The 27674-nt window shown below is 39.4% G+C and overlaps 1 protein-coding gene across 4 annotated transcripts in view; it reads left to right on the forward strand.

The window, feature by feature from the left end:
* The window catches only part of LOC150090697 (sorting nexin-13-like), a 372237-nt gene that overhangs the window by 122508 nt on the left and 222055 nt on the right, over nt 1-27674 (forward strand). For all 4 annotated transcript variants that reach the window (XM_090372320.1, XM_090372326.1, XM_090372330.1 and 1 more), the window contains one exon: nt 12885-12984. In XM_090372320.1, coding sequence (XP_090228446.1) covers nt 12885-12984 — 100 coding nt within the window. The remainder of the gene's footprint in view (nt 1-12884; nt 12985-27674) is intronic.

Here is a 27674-nt window from a genome sequence, read left to right on the forward strand (position 1 = left end):
GTCTTAATTATGGTGCTCCTGCTTATGATTCTGCCAGAGTAACTGCTTTGTGCTGGCTTGATCCAGTTCATCACAGTGCCTTGAGGGTTGCACTTGAGGCTTTCAGAACATTGCCAGCACATAGCCTCTACATTTACGGTCATGAGCCCCGCTTATTTTACGTAGGAAAACACTGCTACTGAAGTAGGTTGTCCAAATACAAAGTTGTGCCTTGCATCCAATTCAGTCATACCTTTACAATCCACCATTAGAAAACCCTCTATAGAAATAAACCTATAATAAAAAAACCAGCTGGTCTCCACCTTCTCAAACTGATGCAGGCTTGGGATGTTTCCATTTATTCTGCACAACAGGTAGTAACGTGTGCTCAACCACCACGGACTCCTCCTCCACTACTGACCTGTGACACTTTCCTCTGCCAATGGGGAAAAAATATTCTACAAGCATCAAATGTGAAAAAACTTCATGCAGTTCACACTCACAGATATATTGATTTTTCTCCAATTTATACAGATGGTTCTAAATCCAACTCAAGTGTTGGGGCAGCAGCAGTGTTCCTAAATACCACTATTTCAGCATCCCTTCCACCTAAATTTAGTATCTTCTCAGCAGAATTATATGCAATTAAACTGACCTTAGAAAATCTCTGTTCTGACTGCTCATTAAAATTTGTCATTTACACTGATTTCCTCAGCTCAATATTCTTCAGATAAAGTTCACCCTGTTCTAAACGAAATTAGAAGATTATTACTGCAGATTGAAGAATGCCACCAACTGGTCACCTTCTACTAGATTCTGGCACATTTCGGAATTTCTGGTAATGAACTGGCTGATAAAGCTGCATAAAATCCAGCTACCTTAGGTTTAACCAATATCCCTGTTCCTGCATCAGACTATGCACAAATCATTCATTCTGCATACCTATCAGAATGGACAATAATATGGCACTCTTAAACTAATAACAAACTCTTGCAGCTTAAACAGGATCCGAAAATTTGGCGTTTCAGTGTTCGTACATCTAGATGAGAAGAAGTAGTACTTTCAAGAGCAAGAATAGGTCATACACATCTGATCCACCTTCATTTACTCACAGGAGATGATCCACCACAGTGTCCACATTGTAAGATAAATCTGACTGTTAAACACATTCTCACTGAATTCCCATACTATAAACAAGACAGAAATTCAACCTTGCTGTCATTGGTTAACCTTTGGAAACCAATAAATCTAGAGAATTTTATTGGTGACAATGGAAATGTTTCTGAATTTTTCAACTTTCTGAAGAAAATTGGAGTTTTTATCATTTCTGATCTTAGCCTTTTCTGACGTTATGAAAACTTCTCATCTGTTCCTAGTATCAATTATTTTCATGGACATGAACGACTTCATAATGACAGATTTCCTCTCAAAAGGATCCAGTGAACAAAGAAAAGAGAAGTTTCTTAAGAACAGTTGGAACCAAATGGTGCAAATCACTGTACAAAGGTGCGGTCTGCATCAAGAAATGCCTCGTCCCACGTTCAGTGTACAACAGTATCCAAGGTGTCCACAGAAGTCAGTGCATAATCCACTTGAATCCACTTCTGATGTCACACCAAGCAGTTCCACCAGACTGGATCCTCAGAAGCATCTCACAGCAGAATCTGTTTCTATAGTGGCCACGATATTGCAAAGGTGCGCAAATTCTCTTAGTGTAACGACACTAAGAGAATGGAACAAACACATTGATTACAATCAATCTGTTTGTGCCAAGCAAAATAAAACTCTCAAGATATAAGATGGAAAAAATAATCAACAAATGGAAAGGTAATAGTGCTACTACAGTGAGGAAACATTTGGATAGATTAGATCGCATGTGTTAACGGAAAGCGATCAGAGGACACTCAAAACAATGTTACATAGACCTCGTCAGTCCTCATCAAAAAGTAGATCAGTAATGCCACAGAAACTGATATTGGTACGAGGGCAATACTCAGGGAGTTTCATGTCATCAGAATTTAGGGAACAATCGTAGCACAAAAACCAAAATTCTTAACATGAATTGGACAGTTCCAAAAAAGTCGTGAGTCGGTTAAATTTGAAAGTGTCTGCAATTCTGCCCAGACACGATAGCAGGGAGTACACGATGATAGCCTTGTCAATCAATTCAGCCCTGGAGAGAATGTGCAAGGCTCAAGGGGTAGAATTTTTTTCACCGTGGTGTGTGCTTGTTAACAGTAGAGACTGCTTCTACAGGAATGGGATACACTTAAATAGAAAGGGCGCAAGAATATTTGCTGATGCTATGGAGGCAGTGTTAGGTGGGCTGGAAAACTGCTAGCTTGGGGGCGATTCACAGACTAAAAGGTTAAAAGTAGCCGCAGTCAGAGGTGAAGGTGATTCTTGCACAACTTCTATTAGAATAAGTAGCGACCTGGAGCGAGGGGTGCTGGGAGTTTCAGGGACTGATGGCAGTCATCGTGAAACATGTGGGTATATGGGATGTGTCAGGGTAACTAGGAATAGGTGCATGTATGCCTGCATGTATACCAATGCTAGAAGTATAGTAAATAAATTTGATGAATTTGAAGTGTTGGTCAAGACATCAAAGGTGGATATTATTGGGATATCAGAGACGTGGAATCACACTGATATTAGGAATGCACAATTGGAATTTGGGGAGTACAATGTGTACAGAAAGGATAGGAAGGGAGGAGGTGTCATTCTGTTAATTAAGAAAAACATAAAATCAAAAGAAGTGCATCCAGTTGATATAGATGAACAGTGCACTGTTGAGTCAGTTTGGTGTGACCTAAGCACTGCAAAAGCAAATATAAGAGTAGGACTGTGTTATAGGCCTAATGACTCAAATGAGTACAATGAACAATTGTACAGAGAAATAGAGTGGACTAGTAAATCAGAATGTCTTATAATGGGGGATTTTAACTTCCCAGATATTGACTGGAACTTGCGGGTTGGTCACTCACACACTAGTAAGACTTTTGTGGATTTATCGGATGATTGTTTTCTGCAGCAGCATGTTCGAGAGGCAACCAGAGAGGGTAATACTCTTGATCTGGTTATCAGGTGATCATTCATGTATTAAGAATTTGCAGATAAAGGAACCACTAGGTGGCAGTGATCACAGTGTACTGATGTGGGATTTACTTAAAGATATAATTACCATCAGGGGTAAAGGAAAGGGTTTTTGCTTCCGTAAAGGTGACTACAGTGGTCTCAGACAGTTTTTAAAATTTATACAGTGGGATCAACTGAAGATGTTACCAACAGTAAATTCTAAGTGGGAAGCATTCAAGGAATTAATCATGGAAGCTACTAAAAGTTTCATACCTATTAAGAAATATTGTTGAAGGTTTAGGCCTAAATGGTTATCAAATGAACTAATGAGACTCGTGGCAGAGAAGAAAAATGCATGGGATGCATATAAATTATCAAGCGGCTCAGAAGCTTATGGCAGATATAAGCTAGTCCGTAATCAGGTCACAAAGGAGGTTAGACAGGCGAAGGCAGATTACAAGAAATCTTTGGCAAAGGATGCTAAGAAAAACAGCAAGGATTTTTTTACTTATATTAACTTTAAACGGAAGGGAATGAATCTGATTGGTCCACTTGATATTGATGGTTCAACTGTTGATGATCCTGCTCAGATAGCAAACAAACAATGAGTATTTTGCATCTACATTCAACATGAGGAGTTATTAAGGTTTGAAAATGGCAGAAAGTTATCAAATTGTAGAAGGGTGCTTAATGATTTTGTAATAACTGAGAGCAAAGTGGAGGAGAAATTGTTGAAGTTAAACATAAGAAAGGCACCTGGGGTGGATGGGATCTATCCAGTTATATTAAAGGAGGCAGCAAAGCAACTAAACAAACCCTTAGCCGTAATGATGAGAGCATCGTTGGACTCAGGGGAGGTCCCCACGGACTGGAGATGTGCAAATGTATCCCCTTTCACAAAGGGGGGATCGAAGGGTGACACGAGTAATTACAGACCAGTTAGTTTAACTTTTGTTCCGGGTAAAATAATGGAGTCAATGGTTAGAGATGCATTGCAGGATCATCTAGACAAGACTGCAGCAATAATTCAGACACAGCATGGGTTTGCTAAGGGAAAGTCTTGTCTGACGAATTTGATAGGATATTAGCATTAGCATTAGTAGAGGCATTTGATGCAAGAAAGCAAGCTTATGCAGCATCAGCCAAAAAAAAAAATAAATAAATAAAAAATAACCACTTCCACTTCACCCTTCTGTTCGTTCGAAATACCTGTCCAGCTGAGCCTTAAACTTATTTAGGCTATCAACTTCCACGACAAGGGATGGAAGTCTGTTCCACCAACCAACCACCCTCTGGCTAAAGGCAAATTTCCGCACGTCTATCCTACATCTGTCTTTCTCAATTTGAATTTATGCCCTCTCAGGTGATTATTCTGAGCAAGAGGAAGAATCCCATCAGCATTGTGCATGCGCAAACCATTCAAGGCTTTATACACCTCTATCAGATCACATCGCTGGTGCCTAGTCTCCAAACACTGTAATTTGCAAAACTTAAGCCTTTCTTCGTAAGAACACCCCTTTGTTCCATTCACTAATCTTGTTGCCCTTCTCTGTACTTGTTCCAGCAGCTCTACATCCTTCTTGAAATGAGGCCTCCAGGCCTGTATACACTACTCTAGGTGTGGCCTGACCATTGCCTTATACAAGAGAATAATCACCTCCTTATCCCTGCTAGAAAAATTCCTATATATCATTGACAATACACCATGAGCTACTCTTGCAGCCTGTCTGCATTGCTCAGAGAACTTCATATCTGCCTGCACAACTGCCCCCGGGTCCCTTTCATTCTCTACCACTGTCAGTGTAGTACCACAGAGTTGATACGTTGCTCTGGGGTTGCTGTTTCCCATATGTAGTACTTTACATTTGTCAATGTTAAACTTCATTTGCCACCTCTCAGCCCATCTGCTCAACCTTTCCAGATCCTGTTGCAGCAGCATAGTGTCACTAGTGTCCTTTGCAACCCTGCCAAGTATCTTCTGCAAACTTGGACATTAAGCTTGATATACCTTCATCAATAACGTTTATAAATACAGAAAACAATAATGGATCCAATACTGAACCCTGAGGGACTCCACTAATAACATTAGTCCACGATGAGCAGTGTCCATTGATTACCACTCTCTGTCTTTTCCCCCTCAACCACCCCTTTATCCATAGCAGCAATTAGCCTCCAATGCCACACTGCTCCAATTTGTTCAGCAGTCTTCCATGTGCAACAGTATCAAAAGTCTTTCTAAGATCCAAGTATATAATATCAAAGTTATTCCCTGCATCCAATTCTTTTGTGACTGCATCATAATATCCAATCAAATTGGTCAGGCAAGACTTCCCCTTAACAAAACCATGCTGTGTCCGAGCTATAACTGAAGTCTTGTCTAGATGATCCTGCAGTCTTCTTTAACCAATGCCTCCATTAATTTTCCGGGAACAGAAGTTAAACTCACAGGTATATAATTACTTGTGTCAGCCTTTGATCCTCCTTTGTGAATTGGGGTCACATTTGCACATCTCCAGTCCATGGGTACCAACCCTGAGTCCAAGGAAGCTCTCATAATTATGTCTAAGGGTTTGCTTACTTCCTTTGCTGCCTCCTTTAATATAACTGGATAGATCCCATCCACCCCAGGTGCCTTTCTTGTGTTTATCTTCAACAATTTCTCCTCCACTTTACCCTCAGTTATTACAAGATTCTCTAGCTTACTGCCAGAATTGAATACACTTCTGGCATTCCACTCGCTGAATAACTCCTCATGTGTGAATGTCGATGCAAAATATTCATTTAGTTTGTTAGCTACCTGAGCAGGATCATCAACAGTTGACCCATCGATATCAAGTGGACCAATCTGATTCATTCCCTTCCTTCTAGAGTTTACATAAGTAAAGAACTCTTTGCTGTTTTTCTTTGCATCCCTTGCGAAAGATTTCTCGTAATCTGCCTTCGCCTGGCTGACCTCCTTTGTAACTTGGTTACAGATCAACTTGTATCTATCATAGGCTTCTGTGTCGCGTGTTAATTTTTATGTATCCCATGGATTTTTCTTCTCTGCCATATGTCTCATTAGTTCATCTGACCTCCATTTAGGCCTAAACCTTGAACAATATTTCTTAGTTGGATGTAAAGCCTAGTAGCTTCCAAGATAAGTTGATTGAATGCTTCCCATTTTGAATTTGCTGTTGGTAACATCATCAGTTGTTCCCACTGTACAGAATTTAAACACCTCCTCAGTCCATCGTAGTCGTCTTTACAAAAGCAATAACCCTTCCCTTTACCTCTAATGGTAGTTACCTCTTTGAGTAAATCCCACTTCAGCACACTGTGATCAATGCCACCTAGTGGTTCATTTATCTGCAGATTCTTAATGCATGAAGAATCACTACCGATAATCAAATCAGGAGTATTACTCCCTCTAGTTGCCTCCCGAAGATGCTGATGTAGAAAACAATCATCCAATAAATCCACAAAAGCCCTGCTAATGTCTGAGTGACCAGCCTCCAAATTCCAGTCAATATCTGGGAAATTAAAATCCCCCATTATAAGACTCTCTGATTTACTGGCCCACTCTATTACCCTGTACAGTTTCTTATTATACTCATCAGAGTCATTAGTCCTATAGCACACTCCCACTCTCAATTTTTATCTCCCAATGATTATGTCACACCAAACTGACTCGAAACTGCACTGTCCAGCAATGCCGACTGGCTTCACTTCCTTGGATTTTATGTATTTCTTAACTAATAGCATAACCCCTCCTTCCTTCCTATCCTGTCTATCCTTTCTGTAGACATTGTACTCCCCAAATTCCAGTTCTCCATTCCTTATATCTGTGTGACACGATGTCTCTGATATCCCAACAACATCTGCCTTTGATGTTTTGAGCAGTACCTCAAATTCATCAAATTTATTTACTAAACTCCTAGAATTTGTGTACATGCAAGTATACATGTACCTATTCTTTTTCTTAGCTACCCTAACACAACCCATGTGTTTACTTGTACCCCAATGATTCCCATCAGTCTCTGAAATATCCTGCATCTTATTTTCCAGGCTGCTGCTCATTCTAATAGAAGCAGTGCAAGAATCACTTTCACCTCTGCCAGTGGCTACTGTTAATCTATTAGTCCTTGTATCCCCCCCCCAAGTCTAGCAGTTTTCCGACCCACATAACACTGCCTCTATAGTATCAGCAAACATTCTTGCACCCTTTCTATTTAAGTGTATCCCATCCCTGTAGAAGCAGTCTCTCCTGTTAATAAATACAGGCCAGATTGAAAAAAATTCTACCCCTTGAGCCTTGCACAATCTTTCCAGGGCCGAATTGATTGATAGGGCTCTCATCATATACTCCCTCCTATCGTGTCTGGGCAGAATTGCAGACACTTTCAAATTCAACCCTAATTCATGGCTTTTTTGTACTTATTAATTCCGCCAGTCTCCTACTTTTAATATCATTAGTCCAACGTGTACAACTATATCACCTTTTGTGCCCTTAAAAGATGATATCCGCTCTACAACGTCATCATCCTTTGCCCCTGGCAGACATACCCTGGTCCTGTTCCACCTATCCTTTTTACAAAGCATGTTTCCCATTTCCCTGACAATAGAGTCACCAACAACTACTAGTTCCTTTGGGACCAGCGCATTCTGCCTTGGGGGCTGCCGCTGTGTTGCATGATGACCAAGTGCAAGCTCTGGCATTGGTGTGGGCAGCTGAGAGCTTGATGGTCCCCTCACTTTTAATCCTTCGTGGGCATCAGCTCTGTCCTTCAAGCTCTCATATAGGCCGATAACAACGCTGAGTTGTCGCCTGATTTCCTTACACTCCTTCCATCGCACACACACAAAGACATCCCCCATGGCAGTATCATGTCCCGTACCTGACTGCTCCACAAACATCAAGCAAGTAGTGCATTTTAAAAGGCTGTGATTCAGAGGGCAACTGCCCTCATCAGTTCTCCCCTGAGCCACAGCACTCCCGTTAGCTTGAGCCTTTTGCTTTGCTGCTCTGGTCTGAGTCTGATTTCGATTTAATTTCAATAAAATTTCAATTTCAGTACAAAATTAAAACCCTAAACTTGTATCCCAACACAGTTATAACACTATATTTATGTTTCAGTATCGAGTGTTATCTACGAAATCCCTTTATATAACTTCCATATCAAGTTAAGTATTAATTATTTATTTTTTACTAATTATTTATATTACGTAACCCAAGTCGTTATATGTATAGTGAAAAGTACAATTTAATTGACAATGAAGTTCAACAAGATTAATTATCTGATTAATTTACAATATTATGTACTATACTATATTAAGCTAATGCTATCTAGTTCGAGTTATTTTGTATCGCGTTACAATGGCGGCTATTTACGAATGGTAAACATGTGGATATGATACCCTTTCCGATACTAAGTAATACCTACAAAATCTCTATCTAAGTTACTTTAATCTAAGTATTGTAAATAAGAATATAAAGCTACTCTAGAAAATAGCTTAATATGCCGGTTTAAGCTAATAAACCAGAAAATAAATCAGAAAAAACTTCTCTGTTCCAGGAGCGGCAAAAAGCTACGTCCGCACAGGCTACTCTCGCTCTCAAAACTTTGTAACCACATCATATTATGATGTAACCACATCATATTATGATGTGGTTACAAAGTTACAAAGGAACTGGATGCAAAAAATTATTTTGATATCATTTACTTGGATTTCAGGAAAGCTTTTGACACTATTGCGCATGGAAGACTACTGTACAAATTGGAGCAGAATGGTATTAAGGGTAAGTTGCTACAATGGATAAAAGGATGGTTGAGTGGAAGAAGACAGAGGGTGGTAGTCAATGGGTGCTGCTCTTCGTGGACTGATGTTATTAGTGCAGTCCCACAGGGTTCGGTGTTGGGTCCACTGTTGATTTGTATATTTATCAATGATATTGATGAAGGTATATCAGGCTTAGTGTCGAAGTTTGCAGATGATACAAAGGTTGGCAGGGTTATTAATGACAGTAATGGCAGTGCGCTTACTGCAACAGGATCTAGAAAATTTGGGTAGATGGGCTAAGAAGTGGCAACTGAAGTTTAACCTTGACAAATGCAAAGTACTGCATATGGGTAGAAGTAACTCCAGAGAAACGTACCAACTGTGTGGTACTATACTTACGGTGGTAGAAAATGAAAAAGGCCTGGGAGTAATTGTTCAGTCAGATATGAAGTTTTCTGAGCAATGCAGACAGGCTGCCAGGGTAGGTCATGGGGTTTTGTCAATGATATATAGGAATTTTGCTAGTAGGGAAAAGGAGGTGATTGTCCCTCTGTATAAAGCATTGGTCAGGCCATGCCTTGAGTACTGCGTCTAGGTCTGGAGGCCTCATTTTAGGAAGGATGTAGATTTGTTTGAGCATGTACAGAGAATGGCAACAAGGTTGGTGAGGGGAATGAAGGGATCCTCTTACCAAGAGAGGCTTAAGTTCTGCAAATTGCAGTGGCTGGAGACTAATCACCTGCACGGTGATCTGATTGAGGTATATAAGGCCTTGAATGGGTTGAGCACGCTGAATTCTGATGGGATTCTTCCACTTGTTCAGATTATGCACCTAAGGCGGCATAAATTCAAATTAAGAAAAGATAGATGTAGAATAGATGTGCGGAAATTTGCCTTTAGCCAGCGGGTGGTTAATTGCTGGAACAAACTTCCATCTGTCGTTGTGGAAGTTGATAGGTTAAATAAATTTAAGGAGGAACTGGACAGGCATTTGGAGTGGTGTGATTTTTTTTTTTTTTTTGGGCTGAGTGCTGCATAAGCTCATACACTTGCTTTCTTGCATCACATGCCACTACTACTACTACAATAAATGAATAGGTGCATTATAGCCAAAGCAGCTTATGCACCATGAAAATCCCAACAATCATAACCTTTTATCTGTTTTTGCAGTCAGTAGAATTTAAGCTGTGTGGATAATGAAATGGTCTTTATTCTCATAGTAGAACAAACTTACCTTTGTAACGAGTTGCCCTAATATTGCACTACTTTTCATTTACCACATGGCAGCTCACATCGAACAACTTTTTTAAACTGTTGCATCTGTTATGTTATCACTAGAAACCACTTGCTGTCTCTTGAGTTATCAGTTATTCCTGGAACAGATCATTATCTCAGTCTAACAACTATCTGTCTTTTAAACAGATGGCTAGTTAATCTTTGGAAAAGCCATATGTTTTGAAAGTAGTGCATTACAAGGACTGCAGGTTTGTTAATGACAGTACACTACTGCAACAGGATCTAAAAAAGTTGGGCAGATGGGCTGTGAGAGGTGGCAACTGAAATTTAACATTGTCAAATGCAAAGTACTGCATATGGGTAGCAGTAACTGCATTGTAACCTACCAACTGTGTGGTGCTACATTCAGGGTAGTGGAGAATGAAAAGGATCTTGTGCAGTCAGATATGAAGTTTTCTGAGCAGTGCAGACAGGTTGCCAGTTCAATGGGGTCTTGTCAATGATATACAGAAATTTTGCTAGCAGGGATAAGGAGGTGATTATCCCCTTGTGGTCAGGCCACACCTTGAGTACTTCATACAGGTGTGGAGGCCTCATTTTAGGAAGGATATAGAGAAACTGAAACGAGTACAGAGAAGGGGAACAAGCAGTTGCTCTTACAAAGAACAACTTAAGTTCCGCAAATTGCATCTGGAGACTAAGCACCTGTGAGGTGATGCGATTGAGGTGTATAAAGCCTGAATTGTTTCAGCAAGCTCAAGTACTGATGGAATTGCACACCTGAGGAGGCATAAATTCAAGTTGAGGAAAGACAATTGTGGAATAGATGTGCAGAAATATAAGCTTGCTTTTTTGCATCATATACCTGTACTATTGCTAATATGAATGCTAACTTGTTGTAAAAGTTATTGTGCTGTGAGAATTAAGATCTTGGCATTATCTAAGCAGTCCAAATCCTGCTGGCCACCAAAACTGATGAAACGACAAGATAGCGCCCATCATGTTCTAAATAAAAATGTCATTTTTTTTTAACGTAGATTCTTAAAGACAAATACAATCATTGATACGAATTCCATATTGTTTTCTTAATATTTCCAGTTTGTAAAATATTGATTTTTTGTAAATTGTCAGATTTTAAAGAATTTTGGATTGTGGAGTGCCAGATCGTATAGTTTACTATATTTAGCTATTTACAGCACACTATAGAATTATAAATATTACTCCTATTTGTAACATCCACTTAACATATGGAATAAATTGAAAAAATTACAATACTAGCTTTTGCCACATATTCCGGTTTAGACTGGTATCTGGTAGTGCAACTAATCATACATAAAAATCAAAGGCATAACATTTTATTCCATTGTGAATATTTACATTAGAATCAGATTTTGCTGGCAGAGACAAGAAGGTGATTATCCTGTTGTATAACATAATAGTTAAGCCACATCGTGAGTACTGCATACAAGTCTGGAAGCCTCATTTGCAGAAGGAGACAGATCTGTTGAACGAATGGAGAGAAGAGCAACAAGAAAAGCGTACTCGTACCAAAAAGGCTTTAGTTCTGCAAATTAGGAACAAAATGGTACTCTTACCAGGAAATATTCCAGTTCTGGAAATTGCAGTGTCTGGAGACTAGGCACTTGCAAGGAGACCTTATTAAGGTGTTTAAGGCTTTGAATAGATTAAGCTCAGTGATGATGGAATCCTTCCCTGTGCTCAAATCACACACCTGAGGGGACATAAATTCAAATTGAAGAAGGGTGGTTGCAGGATATATGTGTGGAAATTTGCCTTCAGCCATCTGGTACTTGATTGTTGGGAGAAACTTCCATCTGGTGTTGTAGATGTGGGTAGTTTGAATAAATTCAAGGAAGAACTAAACAAACTACTATATAGAATAGACAGGTGATATGAGAAAGTTTTTTTTTTCGGTTGATGTATAAGTTTGCTTTCTTGCATTATTTGCCAGTACTAATATGGCCTTAGAGCTAATGCGCTATATAAATAACAATAATAGCACAACACAAAAAGAAAACTTATCAGCCAGTGTACAAGAAACAGTGTTCCAGTGTTTTTGTATTTAGAACTATGGTTTTAAATATATTTATTAAAACCTTATAAGAGAATAAAATTATGAATGTGTTAATTTAGTACATACTACATATAATACACAATTTATGAATGCTGTTATACTGTATTTTATTTAATAAAAACTTTTTAAAATTGCTCCATACATACTTTATATTGAAATTATTGTAGTGTGTAATAAATTTTGTACAATAATAAATGGATCTCTATAAAAAATTGGCAAAATAGTTTCGCTTCTTTGCGATATTTGTGATATGAGGCAGTCTCAGTCCAGTTGCTTTACAATCTCAGCAAAGAATAGTGTATTCCTACCTTCAGCGTAAACAAAAAGAAAGGAATACACATTTCTTCCACCCTCCACTGGTAATTCTAGAATTTGCAGCCCTGTGATAGTTATAGCCCTTGTTTTAATTTTTTTATATCTATCATGATTTTCAAAAATTGTTTTACCTCTGTGATAGTGTTACAAAATGCTGTGCGATAGTGTTACAGAATGCTGATTAGAATTTTTAAAAAAACTGTCATATTTCCCATCTTTAGTTTGTGTTGTGTAATGTCATATTCATAAAATGACACGAACTTCAATTTCTTTTTATGCATCAATCCTGAAAATTTATTATAATACAATATGATGGAATTTAAAATGCAGCTTATGTTGCCAAAATTACTGATTTTGACTTAATTTTCTATTAAAATTATTCCTTGATGAATAATAGAAATTTTGAAATGTTCTTTCTTAGGATATTGATTGGAAACAGCTAGCAGAACCTGGTGTAAAATTATTTTCTTTGCCTTTTGATGTGGTGTTAACCAACAACATAGCACTTCATTATTTCACAGGTATCATTTGCTTCTAGATTTAATCATAGCTAGTTAAAATATTTATGAAGTAAATACCATTAAATAATATCAAAAAATTGTTAATTACACAACTTTTCACCTTCACAGTAGTTTTCCTGAGCGGCTACATAGCACTTTGTGCATTCCTGCCATGCCTTGAAACATTTCCTAGTCATTATTTGTGATGAGCCTTTTGAGAAACTCTGCTATTTTTTTGTAGATATCCGCAATCAACTGAAAATGGGTATCACTGCATGAACTTTTCAATTTTAGAAGTATAAAAAATTGCCTGGAGTGAAATCAGATGAGTATGGAGCATAGTGCAGCACAGAAACTGCTGAACTGATATAGCAATATAGCATTGCGTGCACCTGCACACAATGTTATATTGCTTGGTACACAATTCAGCAGCCCCTCTGTAGCCAGGTGGGCAGGAGCGGCAGTGCGTAGCACATGCTTCTTGATTAGACCGGGGTTCGAACCCTTGCCCACCAAATATGGAGGATGCGGAAAAGCTAGGGAATGACCACCGCATATCCCCGGAGCAACATGGCCTTATTTGCTAATGCTCCTAAAAACCAAATAACAAACAAACAAACACAATTCAGCTCTTCTCCAACAATTCTGGTTGCCTTTTTCAAATTCTCTCTCTTTTTCTTCCCCCCCCTCTCTTGCAGTTTTGTCAACAGTTGCATATATTTCTTTAATTCTGAACAGGTGGTATGTACTTAGTCACAATCACTCCTTTCATACTGAAGAAAACATCATTTTGATCTTCAGTTTTGACATTCATGCTCTTTTTGGTATTGGAGTTTGAGGTGCTTTCCATTGCAATGATTGTTTTGTTTGTATTGGAAGTGCCAAGTTTTATTGCAGGTGACCACATTACTCAAAGTTTGCATCTTCTTCATTTTTCCACTGTTTTGCACATATTATTTTTCTGGTTGGGTTTTGATCTTCACTCAATTTTTGACGGCATTTCAACAGACTTTTCTTCTGTTCAAATCACTTAACTTCTCAGTTTCCTTACTACCAAGATTTAGCACCTCATCTGTTTGTGATGTTAGGTGATCATTTTGCACAAGGGTCCTGACATTTTTCACAATCTCCTGAATTTTTATTACTAGTGGATAGCCAATATTTACCCATTGCTCAATTTTTACGTCTACCATTGCCTCAGTGCTTATGTTGCAAATCCTTCATTACAAAAGAACATTTATAATTTTACAGATTATCAAAATATCGACAGAAGCCTTGGAATGCAACTACGAGAAGATTCTAAGTTAACTACTGTACTCACAACTGCTGGGAATAAAAACTAATGTTATTAATGTCTATGCAGTATATTATATATGTATATATTATTTAATGGTTGCACCTTGTATTTAATGATTTTTATACTTGTTGATAGTAAACATAAAATTTAAGACATTTTTTGTGAAACAACAAAAAGTACTTCCAGGATTTCATTGATTCAACCTAATATTAGTTCTTTATCCAATACCATTCTAAAATTTCATTAATTTATCCAAGAAAGACATTTTCCATTTATTACTCAGAATTTTTTTGGTCAACTTTTTCTTTCATTTCATTTTGTTCATTTTTTTTTTCCATTCATTTCCTTTGAATAAATTTAAGAAAGGATTAATAATTTTATTAGAAATATGGATGGTTTTTGGCTGATGACTGTATATGCTTGCTTCCTTACATCATTTACCATTACTAATATTAATATCTTTAGTATTATTATAAAATGATAATAATAGTACTGTCATTAATTGAATTTAGTGATATCCTGTTACGCACATACGACACTGATTACTATATCAGCAAGGAAAGTGGATGAACAATGTTTAATTTTAAAAAAAACCTGAAGAGAGCTTGCGAATGCATCAATCATTGAGAAGACACTGAGTTTTAAAGAGCAGCTTTTCTACTTTTAAAGCTTTAAGTTAAATATGAAGTGAAGAAATATCACCTGTGCCAGAAACAATTTCTACAAAGTAAATAGACGGCATAATAAGCAATTCCTAGAACTTAGTCTGTCATTCACCCTTCTCAAAATCAAACCTCAAAGGGAAGAGGGGGTTATATACAGATTTATTTGGAACCTTAAAGCAAAAAAGGTATAAATGAGAAAATATTTTAAATTGGAGCATTATAGATGTTAAAAAACCCATGGCACTTCATAGGACTGACCATGGGACTCGAAGAAAAGAGCATTAAAAGTGGGATAGTGCTGTAAGTTTATAATAATATTAGTTTACTATACTAATATTTGAAATTTTTCTATTTATTTGATTAAAAACCTAAATTTATAGATACATACAAGAGATAAGTAGAAATTGCTTACTCTTTAAAATAATTAAGAGGAATAGAAATGTGTAAATCATGATTATTTTATTAAATCAAGATATCATATCAGAGGAATTAATGTAAGAAATTCTATTTAAAATTGAGGAATAATAAATGTGAAGTGATTTATAGTATTTATTGCAGATTTTGAAATTAATTTCCTCAAGAAAATTGCTTGCTTTGATAGAGAGATTATTTTAAAAATAAATGAAACTTCATGGCAATCTCTTCAATTTTTCTAGTAGCAGACTGAAAAAACTTTTGCAAACATATGATGATCACTTCTTATGAAAATGAATTACATCTTTGAATCATATATTTGGTACCCCTCTCAAGGTCCAAACCAGGTATGCATCCTAGGTCTCTTTCCAGATCAAGATCGAGGGTTCCAAGATCGACAAGTATTTAAATACAGCTATCTGGCCTGCAGGTCTCCTGGTGATGCCATCTTTTAGCAACCATAAGAAGAACTGGATTCACAGGCCAAACCAGATGGGGCAGTGTGCCCCTCTCTCAGTGTATCTAGGCTGCAAACCAGACAGTCCCCTTCAATCAGGTGGTCTAACACCCTTATGAACCAATTTAAGGAAAAACGACTACATTCAAGAGGTTACCTTCAGAGAGATCATCAGCTTATTCACTAGCCAGAAACAACTTCCAGAAATCCAAAAAGCAGGCAATCGACAAGTTCATGGAGAAGAGGATAGCCTGGTCGACCAATCAAATCGGGTCACCACAATCATTAAACCTGGCTGAATGGATCAGTCATGTAACTCAATTCTTCAAAACAGACAGTGAAGCAGCAGACTTCCCCTGGAACAGTACCCACTACGACTTAACTAAGCTCACTAAAGTGTTGCTGTGCGAAGAGGAGCTAATCAAGGCCATCAACACCCTGGTCAATAAGAAAACGATGGGAAGTGACTCTATTCCTACCTTTTGTCTAAAAATCGCCTCCTACTTCATCAAAGAGGAGCTGACGGAGCTGTACTACAGAGTCGTCCCAGTCGCTTGGCTGAATTACAGTCACAGTTCCAAAAGTGCAAAATCCCAACTCAACTACTGAGTACAGGCTAATTTCTATTTCTTCACCTCTTCTCAAATGCTTAGAGAAGTGCATTTTCAAAGCGGTTGCCAATCAGATCCTCTCCCAGCAACCTCAGCACACACACTACGCACTCTCACAAAAATCACCAATAACATGTCTACAGACTCTAAACTTGAAAACCCTTCAGTCCTGGGAACAAGGCTCTGTCCTTCATGCTGTCTTCCTGGATCTGAAAGCTGCCTTTGACTCAGTACAGATTAATCCTCTCATGTGCCTCCTGGAGAACTACTATGGTTTCATAGGTAATGTTGCTAAGCCCATCAGAAGTTTACTCACCAAGGTGAGAAATACCTTCCAGGAAGAGAATCGCTGCATCACCAAGCATTTGGAAGTTGGCACACCCCAAGGTGGATGTTTGTTGGCAGTACTATTTTCAGCAATATTTCTACCGCTAATGAATGAGATACCTGCATTTATGGCCTGTGTCGATGATATCATATGCTATCTATCAAGCCCTGCTAACACCTCACCACACCCAGCAAAGAATCTATTGAAGTCTGTTACCCTCAAAAAATATCTGTCCTCCTCCTGTAAATATGCCGCCTTTTTTTGGGGCAAAACTAAACCTGGAAAAATCAAAGTATATCATCTTCTCACCGAGAGCACAATCAGATCTCAACCCAGCAGTCTCTCTGGAGCGCTCAATTGCGGGGCATCTTCTTGTCGCCACTTATTCAGTTAAATTCTTAGGGGTGATGAACGAAAATCTAACTTATAAGGATAAAATCCAGCAACTATGCTCAAAAGTGCTACTGGCCTTCTGGGGCATGAAACTTGGCCTCTGTAGATTGCATAATAAAGAAACATCAGGAAATTTCTCTTCTACTACTTCAGCTCAATTATCGGTTATGGTATTGAAGTCTGGTCCACAGCACCTTTGTCTAGCCTGAAGACGCTTTGTGGTCTAGAATTCTGGGTTCTCGTGTGGGCCAACAATTGGGCTCACCTTCTCTATACAACATCAGGATCACAGCTCTGTAAAAATCTAAATTACACCCCAGCCCAGCACTTGGCATATGCATGGAAGCTCACAATGGCACTCGATTTGTGCTCAGTCTGTGGTCATGACCTCATCAACATCTGGCAATTTGTTAGAAACCCTCTAGTACTCTGCTCAAACCTGCAGAAGCTCTTGACCTTCAAGTGGTGCTTTCCCAACAGCAACATCGGCGCACTGAGCTCTGCCGACATTGATTTTGATCTATGGTCTAGTGGCCTCAGGTGCCAAGCGATTTTGTGATCAAGTGTCTTTGCCAGTGAATTTGCACTCTCTTGAATAAATAAAATCGTCTTCTTTATTTACAGCGTTACACTAACAACCAATCAAATAAGCTTCAGTAAAGAAATCACTTTACTGGAACAGGAGGAAAAGTAACCTTTTTTCTTTTTATTTTGCTTATTACTACTAACCCACTATCGCTTGGTCACAAAGGTGGCACTGCTCCTGCCTCCACGTGGTGGGGGCTGGTAACCTGGAGGGGAAAAGGTCTCCCTTCCTGGGCGAAATGGAGCAAGAAGCCCGTAAAACCCAGAAAAACACTGGGTGCATAGAAGAAACCTGACAAGGCAAGAACAAGAGGAGAGTCTAGTTCTGTTGCAGCAAAACATCAAAAGACTGACGTAGGCAGAATCCGAACTCCAACTTTCTTGATTATTCATTCAACTCAAGAACAACCAGTTGGAAAACTCTCTCCATTTCTAGTGCAGAAATGTCTAGAAAGCACAGTAGGTACTCCCAGGACAGTTCGTCGTCTAAGATCAGAGACCTACTAGTTGAAGTTGTCACTGCTCGACAGGCTGAGCAGTTACAAAAACTGAAAACTTTTGGTGGAACTTCTATCAGTGTTTCACCCCACGTTTCCCTGAACATGTCAACTATCACTGTTTCACCCCACGTTTCCCTGAACACGTCAAGAGGTGTCATCACTGAATGGGACCTCATGAACATTTCAGATGAAGAACTAAAACAAGAATTACACGACCAAGGAATCATTAATGTCAGAAGAATTATGACAAAGAAAGACGGAATACTAGTTCCTACACGGAACATAATACTTACTTTTGACAACCCCAAGCCACCAACAGTGATAAAAGCAGGCTATCTTAACTGCCGAGTTAAACCGTACATCCCGAACCCATTATGCTGCTATAAATGCCAGAAGTTTGGGCACTCACAGACAGTCTGCAGAGGAGTAGCTGCCTGTGCCACGTGTGGATCCATTGAACACATTAGTACTGACTGCACAGCCACAAGACCAATCTGTCTTAACTGTAAAGAGGCACACCCATCATATTCCAAGGAGTGTTCCCTTTGGAAGCATGAAAAAAAGATACAGCGGTACAAAACTGAACATAATTTAATCTACCAAGGGGCTAAAAAATCCCTACTGGTTCCAAATACTAATAAGCCCACTTATGCACAAAACACATATCAATTTCTACCCAAACGGAGGTAACTATACCACCAAGTAAATCACTAGCTGAATGAGCAAGGTCACTGTTGTCCCCAGTACCAATGCACAAAACAAAAACAAACAAAGCAAAGCCATAAATATGCTAATCTCAGTACAACCTGATGCCATTCAACAGAATACCACAGTATCTACTACTCCTGACTCAAACCAAACAGAATACATGGACTCAGAACACAATTTAAATCATGACGAACAGGTTCTAGAACTGTTTACCAATGAGGATATGGATACAAGGAAACTTTATTTCCCAAAGAAGGGGAAAGGTAAACTTGAACGAAGCAAATCCTCTGTCCCTTGAAAAGAAGTTGAGGGTTCCACTAAACCCAAATAATGCTTACTTTCTTACAGTGGAATTGCAGAGGCTTTCGTAGTAATTTGTCCGACATCCGAGATCTCCTTTCACAATATGACCCTATTGCCTTTTTCTTACAGGAAACCAATCTGACACCAAATATAAATGTTTCCCTTCAGAAATACATAATACGTTGTCAAGATCGTGTTGCACAAAATCCGAACAATCCTGCCCATGGAGGAGCAGCACTGATCATCAACCCCCAGATACCCTCAAAGCTACTCCCACTAAAAACAAACCTTGAGGCAGTTGCTGCACGAGTCAGTATTAACTTTGATTTAACCATAGTCTCGTTATACTTGCCACCTAACCAAAATATAAGCTATGCTGACTTAGAAGAATTAGTGATACAACTTCCCAAACCCTACTGTATCTTAGGAGACCTCAACAGTCACCATCCGCTGTGGGGAAAACATAATCTGGACAAGTGTGGACAAACCATTGAAAAACTACTTGATCAACAGAATCTGATAATTCTCAATAATGGGGCTCACACCTATACACATCTTCTGACAGGATCTACATCAGCTATTGATGTCTCTCTATGCACAGCAACCATATATCCTCTATTTGGATGGACTATTCACAGCAATCCGCTGGGCAGTGATCATTATCCTGTGATATGTCACATTGACACAAGCATTCCCCACCTTTCTTATCGGATCCCCAAATGGAACTTTTCCAAAGCTGAATGGGACGTGTAAAAGCAGCTAGTGATACTAGAAGAAAACCAGATCCAACAAACATCCATAAACCTGGCAGTAGAATACATATCTAGTCAAATACTGCAGGCAGCAGACAAAGCAATTCTAAAACAATCCACAAAAATATCGGCCAACTCAAAACTGTGGTGGAATGATGAATGTAGTGCAGCTAAAAAACAGAAGAACAAAGCATGGAATACCTTCAGGAAGTTCCCAACAACAGAAAACCTCATCCGCTTTAAACAGGCAAGAGCAAAGGCAAAACAAGTCAGGCAGACTAGCAGAAGGGAAGCATGGAAACACTTCGTGTCCACAATCACGACAAAAACTCAAACAATATGGACAAAAATACAGCGGATGTATGCAAAACACCCACGCATCAACTGTCCCATGCTCACTGTCAATGGCCATGATATCACAAAACCAGAGGAGTTTGCAAACACCCTGGGTAGATCTTTCATGGATATATATTTCAGCTGCGACATCATACTCGCAATATTTTCAGGCACACAAAGCACAAGCTGAAAAAAACCGTATCAATTTTGAATCAGCATCAATTTCTGTGTACAATCTCCCTTTCACAATGTCAGAGTTGCATCATGCTCTATCGTCTACTAAACTCAGTGCAGCAGGGCCAGATGGAATCCACTACATCATGATAGCAAAACTCACTGAACCGGCTCTCAAGACTCTGTTACTCCTCTGTAACAGAATATTCAAAGAAAACACATTCCCCGACAAATAGCATCATGCATACATTCTGGCTTTTCCAAAACCAGGCAGAGACCCTACAAATCTGCAACATTATCGACCTATTGCACTCACTAGCTGTATAAGCAAGGTCATGGAAAAAATGGTCAACGCCCAACTAACCTGTTTTTTAGCTTAAAATGATCTCCTAAATCTTGTAGAATGTGGTTTCTGGGAAGGTAGATCCACTCTTGACCTTTTGATCAAGACAAAAATAAACATTTGTGATGCCTTCATCCGAAAAGAACATCTTGCAATGGTCTTCTTTGACATCGAAAAAGCTTTTGACACTTCTTGGAGATATGGTATTATGCAAACCCTTTACAATCTGGGATTTCGCGGACACCCAGTTTATCAGAAACTGTTAAATCAGTTTATCAGTTTCTGTCGCTCATTTCAAGTTAGAGTTCACAACCACTTATCTTCAAAATTCATCCAGGAAGGAGTACCACTACAAGGGTTAGTGCTAAGTGCCACTCTCTTTAGTATAATAATGAATTGAATAACACATGACCTACCACAAACAATATCCACTACCCTGTACACTGATGACTTCAGTATCGCCTAACATGCGAATGAATGAAAGGCATTTGTGCCATCAACAAAATAGCTAAATGGTCCCAAAACAATGTATTTCATCTCTAACATCAAAAAACAGTTGGATACACTTCTGTAGGAAGCGTAACCTACACCAACATCCGGAACTTGGACTAGAAAATCAAGTCATACCAGTGGTCCCTAGTGTCCACTTTCTGGGTGTGATATTCAACCAAAAACTCACTTTCCATGATCATATAAAAACACTCCAGATTAACTGTCTTAAAAAGCTTAACATTTTAAGAGTTCTATCGGGCACAACGTGGGGAGCTGATCGTTACCCACTGCTACATCTCTACCGTGCATTAATATGGTCATGTCTGGACTATGGTTTTGTCGCGTATAGCTCTGCTAAACCAAACGCTTTACATTGGCTTGATCCTGTACTACAGCGCTCTTCGTCTTGCACTAGGGGTGTACCATCCAGAGCCTATATGCCGAAGTGCACGAAACATCCTTGCAGCTACGCAAACAAATACTTTTATTAAATTATGCCGCAAAACTCAAAGGGCATCCAAACCATCCCACTTGGAAAGGTGTTTTCTATCCTAAATGGGAAAACCTTTATAGAGTTTACCCATCTATAAACCCACCAACCGGGATACGTCTTCATTCACTACAAGCTGACTGGTAAATTGACCTGAGTAAGATAAAGCCTACTGCCTCTCATGCAGTTCCACCATGGATGTATCATATACTGCCGTGTGACTTTTCATTCACAGTCTGAGGAAAACACACCATGTCCCAACAGAACATGCTACAAATACATGCCACACTGAGAACCCAGCACGGCCAGTACACACCGATCTACAGAGATGGATCTAAAACTGAAAAGCATGTTGGTGCAGCCATATTATTTAATAACATCACTATGTCCAAGAAACTCCCCACTGAATGTAGCAGCTATACTGCAGAACTCTGTGCTATCCACAAAGCCTTAAACTACACACTCTTAAGAACTAGACTGCACAGCGTTATTTATACCGACTCCATTAGTACTATCCAAGCTATACAACACAATACAAAAAATGATAACTCCTTACTTAGACAGATCTGGAATACTCTGACTAAATTAAACCAGAAGAAACAAGGACTGTTATGTTGGATCCCTGGTCACGCTGGAATTTCTGGAAATGAACAGGCCGACCTAGCTGCCAAAACTGCTACCGATCCTATAGACCAACGTTATAAATAAATGATGCCTTGAACAATGGCAACACATCTGGCAGAATCAAGTCAACAATAAGCTACTTGGTATAAAAAAAGATCTAAAACCACGGAGATCTAGTATACATGAGAACTGACATGAAGAAGTCTTATTAGCCCGATTAAGGATAGGCCACACGCGCCTGACACATCTTTATTTGCTTGCAGCCACTGACCCACCACTGTGTACAAACTGCAACATTCAGCTTACTGTCCACTATCTACTTATTGATTGTCCCAAGTACAGTACTGAGTGACAAGCTATGTTTATCTCATTTCACACGACGAACACCTCTCTCAACATTTCTGACTTACTAGCAGACACACTACGTGTGACCAAAAGTTTTGATTTCCTCAAACAGATAAAACTATACAACATGATATAAACTTGAATAACATCTATACAGATAGAACTATGTATTTAACATCACCATAGTTAGGCCCATTATGGCTTTTGCTGTCCTTGCGCCGTAAAGCCCTTAAACAACAACAACAACTGTGGTCCAGTGATTTAACCTTCAGAGGAAAAAAGAGAAAATCCATATTCACGTGCCATCACCATTCCTGTAACTGTTATTAAAACTAAAACTGGCTCAAAGTGAAAGATGTCCAGACTGGCTCAATGGAGTCTGCTGACGAGGCTACTAGAGACGGTCGTTTTCAAAGCCGCTAAGTGGATTTTTGTTAATTATTGATTTGAAATTATTGTTTTTCTAAAACTTTTGATTTAAATTTAGTAGTATAACATTATTTTGTGATTTTCTGATTAATTTGGTGTATTTATTCTTTACTCGGCCTTGTAATTGCATAAAAGTATCGGTAAAGGTTTCCACGTGTTTCAACTCCGCTAACCGTTCGTAATTTTCCCGCCTTTGTGATACGATATACCGTACTAGATAGCGTTAGTTGAACTTCGTTAGCAGTTAAATTGTACGTTTAAATAAATACATATAACGACTTAGATTACAAACGTAATATAATTAATTTTATTTAACATAATTAATTATACATATAACCACTTAGGTTACGTAACATAAATAATTAGTAAAAACAAATAATTAATACATAACTTGATACGAAAGTTATATAAAGGGATTTCGCAGATAACACTCGTTACTGAAACGTAAATATTTCGTAGATAACACTCGTTACTGAAACGTAAATATTCCGTAGATAACACTCGTTACTGAAACATAAATATAGCGTTATAACTGTGTTTGGATACAAGTTTAGGATTTAATTTTGTACAGAAATTGAAATTTTATTGAAAGTAAATCTAAATCATGACTCAAACCAGAGCAGCAAAGCAAAGGGCTCAAGCTAATGGGAATGCTGAGGCCCAGGGGAGAACTGAGGGGGGCAGTTGTCCTCTGAATCACAGCCTTGTAAGATGCACTATTTGCTTGATGTTTGCGGAGCAGTCAAGTATGGGACATGATACTGCCATGGGGGATGTCTTTGTGTGTGTGCGATGCAAGGAGTGTAAGGAGATAAGGCGACAACTCAGCGTTGTTATGGGCCTATATGAGAGCTTGAAGGATAGGGTGGATGCCCTCGGAGGATTACAAGTGAGGGGCCCATCAAGCTCTCAGCTGCCCACACCAATGCCAGAGCTTGCACTTGGTCATCGCGGAACACAGCGGCAACCCCCAAGGCAGAATGCGCTGGTCCCAAAGGAACTAGTAGTTGTTGGTGACTCTATTGTCAGGGAAACGGGAAACATGCTTTGTAAAAAGGATAGGTGGAATAGGACCAGGGTATATCTGCCAGGGGCAAAAGTTGATGACGTTGTAGAGCGGATATCATCTTTTAAGGGCACAAAAGGTGATATAGTTGTACACGTTGGCACTAATGACATTAAGAGTAGGAGACCGGCGGAATTACTTGACAAGTACAGGTCACTGATGAAAAAAAGCCGTGAATTAGGGCTGAAATTGAAAGTGTCTGCAATTCTGCCCAGACACGATAGGAGGGAGTATATGATGAGAGCCCTGTCAATCAATTCGGCCCTGGAAAGATTGTGCAGGGCTCAAGGGGTAGAATTTTTTTCAGCCTGGTCTGTACTTGTTAACAGGAGAGACTGCTTCTACAGGGATGGGATACACTTAAATAGAAAGGGTGCAAGAATGTTTGCTGATGCTATCGAGGCAATGTTAGGTGGGTCGGAAAACTGCTAGATTGGGGGGATACAAGGACTAATAGATTAACAGTAGCCACTGGCAGAGGTGAAAGTGATTCTTGCACTGCTTCTATTGGAATGAGCCGCAGCCTGGAAAATAAGATGCAGGATATTTCAGAGACTGCTGGGAATCATTGGGGTACAAGTAAACACATGGGTTGTGTTAGGGTAGCTAAGAGAAAGAACAGGTGCATGTATACTTGTGTGTACACCAATGCTAGGAGTTTAGTAAATAAATTTGATGAATTTGAGGTATTGCTCAAAACATCAAAGGCAGATATTGTGGGGATTTCAGAGACGTGGTGTCACACAGATATAAGAAATGCAGAACTGGAATTTGGGGAGTACAATGTGTACAGAAAGGATAGACAGGATAGGAAGGGAGGAGGGGTTATGCTATTAATTAAGAAACACATAAAATCCAAGGAAGTGAAGCCAGTCGACATCGCTGGACAGTGCAGTGTCGAGTCAGTTTGGTGTGACATAAGCATTGGGAGATCAAAATTGAGAGTAGGAGTGTGCTATAGGCCTAATGACTCTGATGAGTATAATAAGAAACTGTTCGGAGAAATAGAGTGGGCCAGTAAATCAGAGAGTCTTATAATGGGGGATTTTAATTTCCCAGATATTGACTGGAATTTGGGGGCTGGTCACTCACACAGTAGCAAGGCTTTTGTGGATTTATTGGATGATTGTTTTCTACATCAGCATGTTCGGGAGGCAACTAGAGGGAGTAATACTCTTGATTTGATTATCAGTAGTGATTCTTCATGCATTAAGAATCTGCAGATAAATGAACCACTTGGTGGCAGTGATCACAGTGTGCTGAAGTGGGAGTTACTCAAGGAGGTAACTACCATTAGGGGTAAAGGGAAGGGGTATTGCTTTCGTAAAGGCGACTACAATGGACTGAGACAGTATTTAAATTCTATACAGTGGGATCAACTGATGATATTGCCAACAGCAAATTCAAAATGGGAAGCATTCAAAGAACTTATCTTGGAAGCTACTAGGCTTTACATACCAACTAAGAAATATTGTTCAAGGTTTAGGCCTAAATGGTTGTCAGATGAACTAATGAGGCATATGGCAGAGAAGAAAAATGCATGGGATACATACAAATTAACACGTGACACGGATGCCTATGATAGATACAAGTTGATCTGTAACCAAGTTACAAAGGAGGTTAGGCAGGCGAAGGCAGATTATGAGAGATCCTTGGCAAGGGATGCGAAGAAAAACAGCAAAGAGTTCTTTACTTATGTAAACTCTAGAAGGAAGGGGATGAATCAGATTGGTCCACTTGAGATCGATGGGTCAACTGTTGATGACCCTGCTCGGGTAGCTAACAAACTAAATGAATATTTTGCATCGACATTCACACATGAGGAGTTATTCAGCGAGGGGAATGCCAGAGGTGTATTCAACTCTAGCAGTAAGCTAGAGAATCTTGTAATAACTGAGAGCAAAGTGGAGGAGAAATTGTTGAAGATAAACACAAGAAAGGCACCTGGGGTGGATGGGATCTATCCAGTTATATTAAAGGAGGCAGCAAAGGAGGTAAGCAAACCCTTAGCCATAATTATGAGAGCTTCATTGGACTCAGGGGAGGTACCCATTGACTGGAGATGTGCAAATGTGACCCCAATTCACAAAGGGGGATCAAAGGCTGACACAAGTAATTATAGACCTGTGAGTTTAACTTCTGTTCCCGGAAAATTAATGGAGGCACTGGTGAAAGAAGCACTGCAGGATCATCTAGACAAGACTTCAGTTATAGCTAGGACACAGCATGGTTTTGTTAAGGGGAAGTCTTGCCTGACCAATTTGATTGGATACTATGATGCAGTCACAAAAGAACTGGATGCAGGGAATAACTTTGATATTATATACTTGGATCTTAGAAAGGCTTTTGATACTGTTGCACATGGAAGACTGCTGCACAAATTGCAGCAGTGTGGCATTGGAGGCAAGTTGCTGCTATGGATAAAGGGGTGGTTGAGCGGGAGAAGACAGAGAGTGGTAATCAATGGACACTGCTCATCGTGGACTAATGTTATTAGTGGAGTCCCTCAGGGTTCAGTATTGGGGCCTTTATTGTTTTCTGTATTTATAAATGATATTGATGATGGTATATCAGGCTTAATGTCCAAGTTTGCAGACGATACGAAGGTTGGCAGGGTTGTCAAGGACACTACTGACACTATGCTGCTGCAACAGGATTTGGAAAGGTTGAGCAGATGGGCTTCGAGGTGGCAAATGAAGTTTAACATTGACAAATGTAAAGTACTACATATGGGAAACAGCAACCCCAGAGCAACGTATCAACTCTGTGGTACTACACTGACAGAGGTAGAGAATGAAAGGGACCTGGGGGTGGTGGTGCAGGCAGATATGAAGTTCTCTGAGCAGTGCAGACGAGCTGCAAGAGTAGCTCATGGTGTATTGTCAATGATATATAGGAATTTTTCTAGCAGGGATAAGGAGGTGATTATTCCCTTGTATAAGGCAATGGTCAGGCCACACCTAGAGTACTGTATACAGGCCTGGAGGCCTCATTTCAGGAAGGATGTAGAGCTGCTGGAACGAGTACAGAGAAGGGCAACTAGATTGGTGAATGGGACAAAGGGGTTCTCTTACGAAGAAAGGCTTAAGTTTTGCAAATTACAGTGTCTGGAAACTAGGCACCAGCGGGGTGATCTGATAGAGGTGTACAAAGCCTTGAATGGTTTGAGCATGCTCAATGCTGATGGGATTCTTCCTCTAGCTCAGAAAAATCACCTGAGAGGGCATAAATTCAAATTGAGGAAAGACAGATGTAGGATAGATGTGCGGAAATTTGCCTTTAGCCAGCGGGTGGTTGGTGGGTGGAACAGACTTCCATCCCTTGTCGTGGAAGTTGATAGCCTAAATAAGTTTAAGGCTCAGCTGGACAGGTATTTCGAACGAACAGAGGGGTGAAGTG

The sequence above is a fragment of the Mastigoproctus giganteus genome, chromosome 1 (genome assembly GCF_048544385.1).
Source record: "Mastigoproctus giganteus isolate SK-2022 chromosome 1, ASM4854438v1, whole genome shotgun sequence".
In the NCBI taxonomy this organism is placed as follows: Eukaryota; Metazoa; Arthropoda; class Arachnida; order Uropygi; family Thelyphonidae; genus Mastigoproctus; species Mastigoproctus giganteus.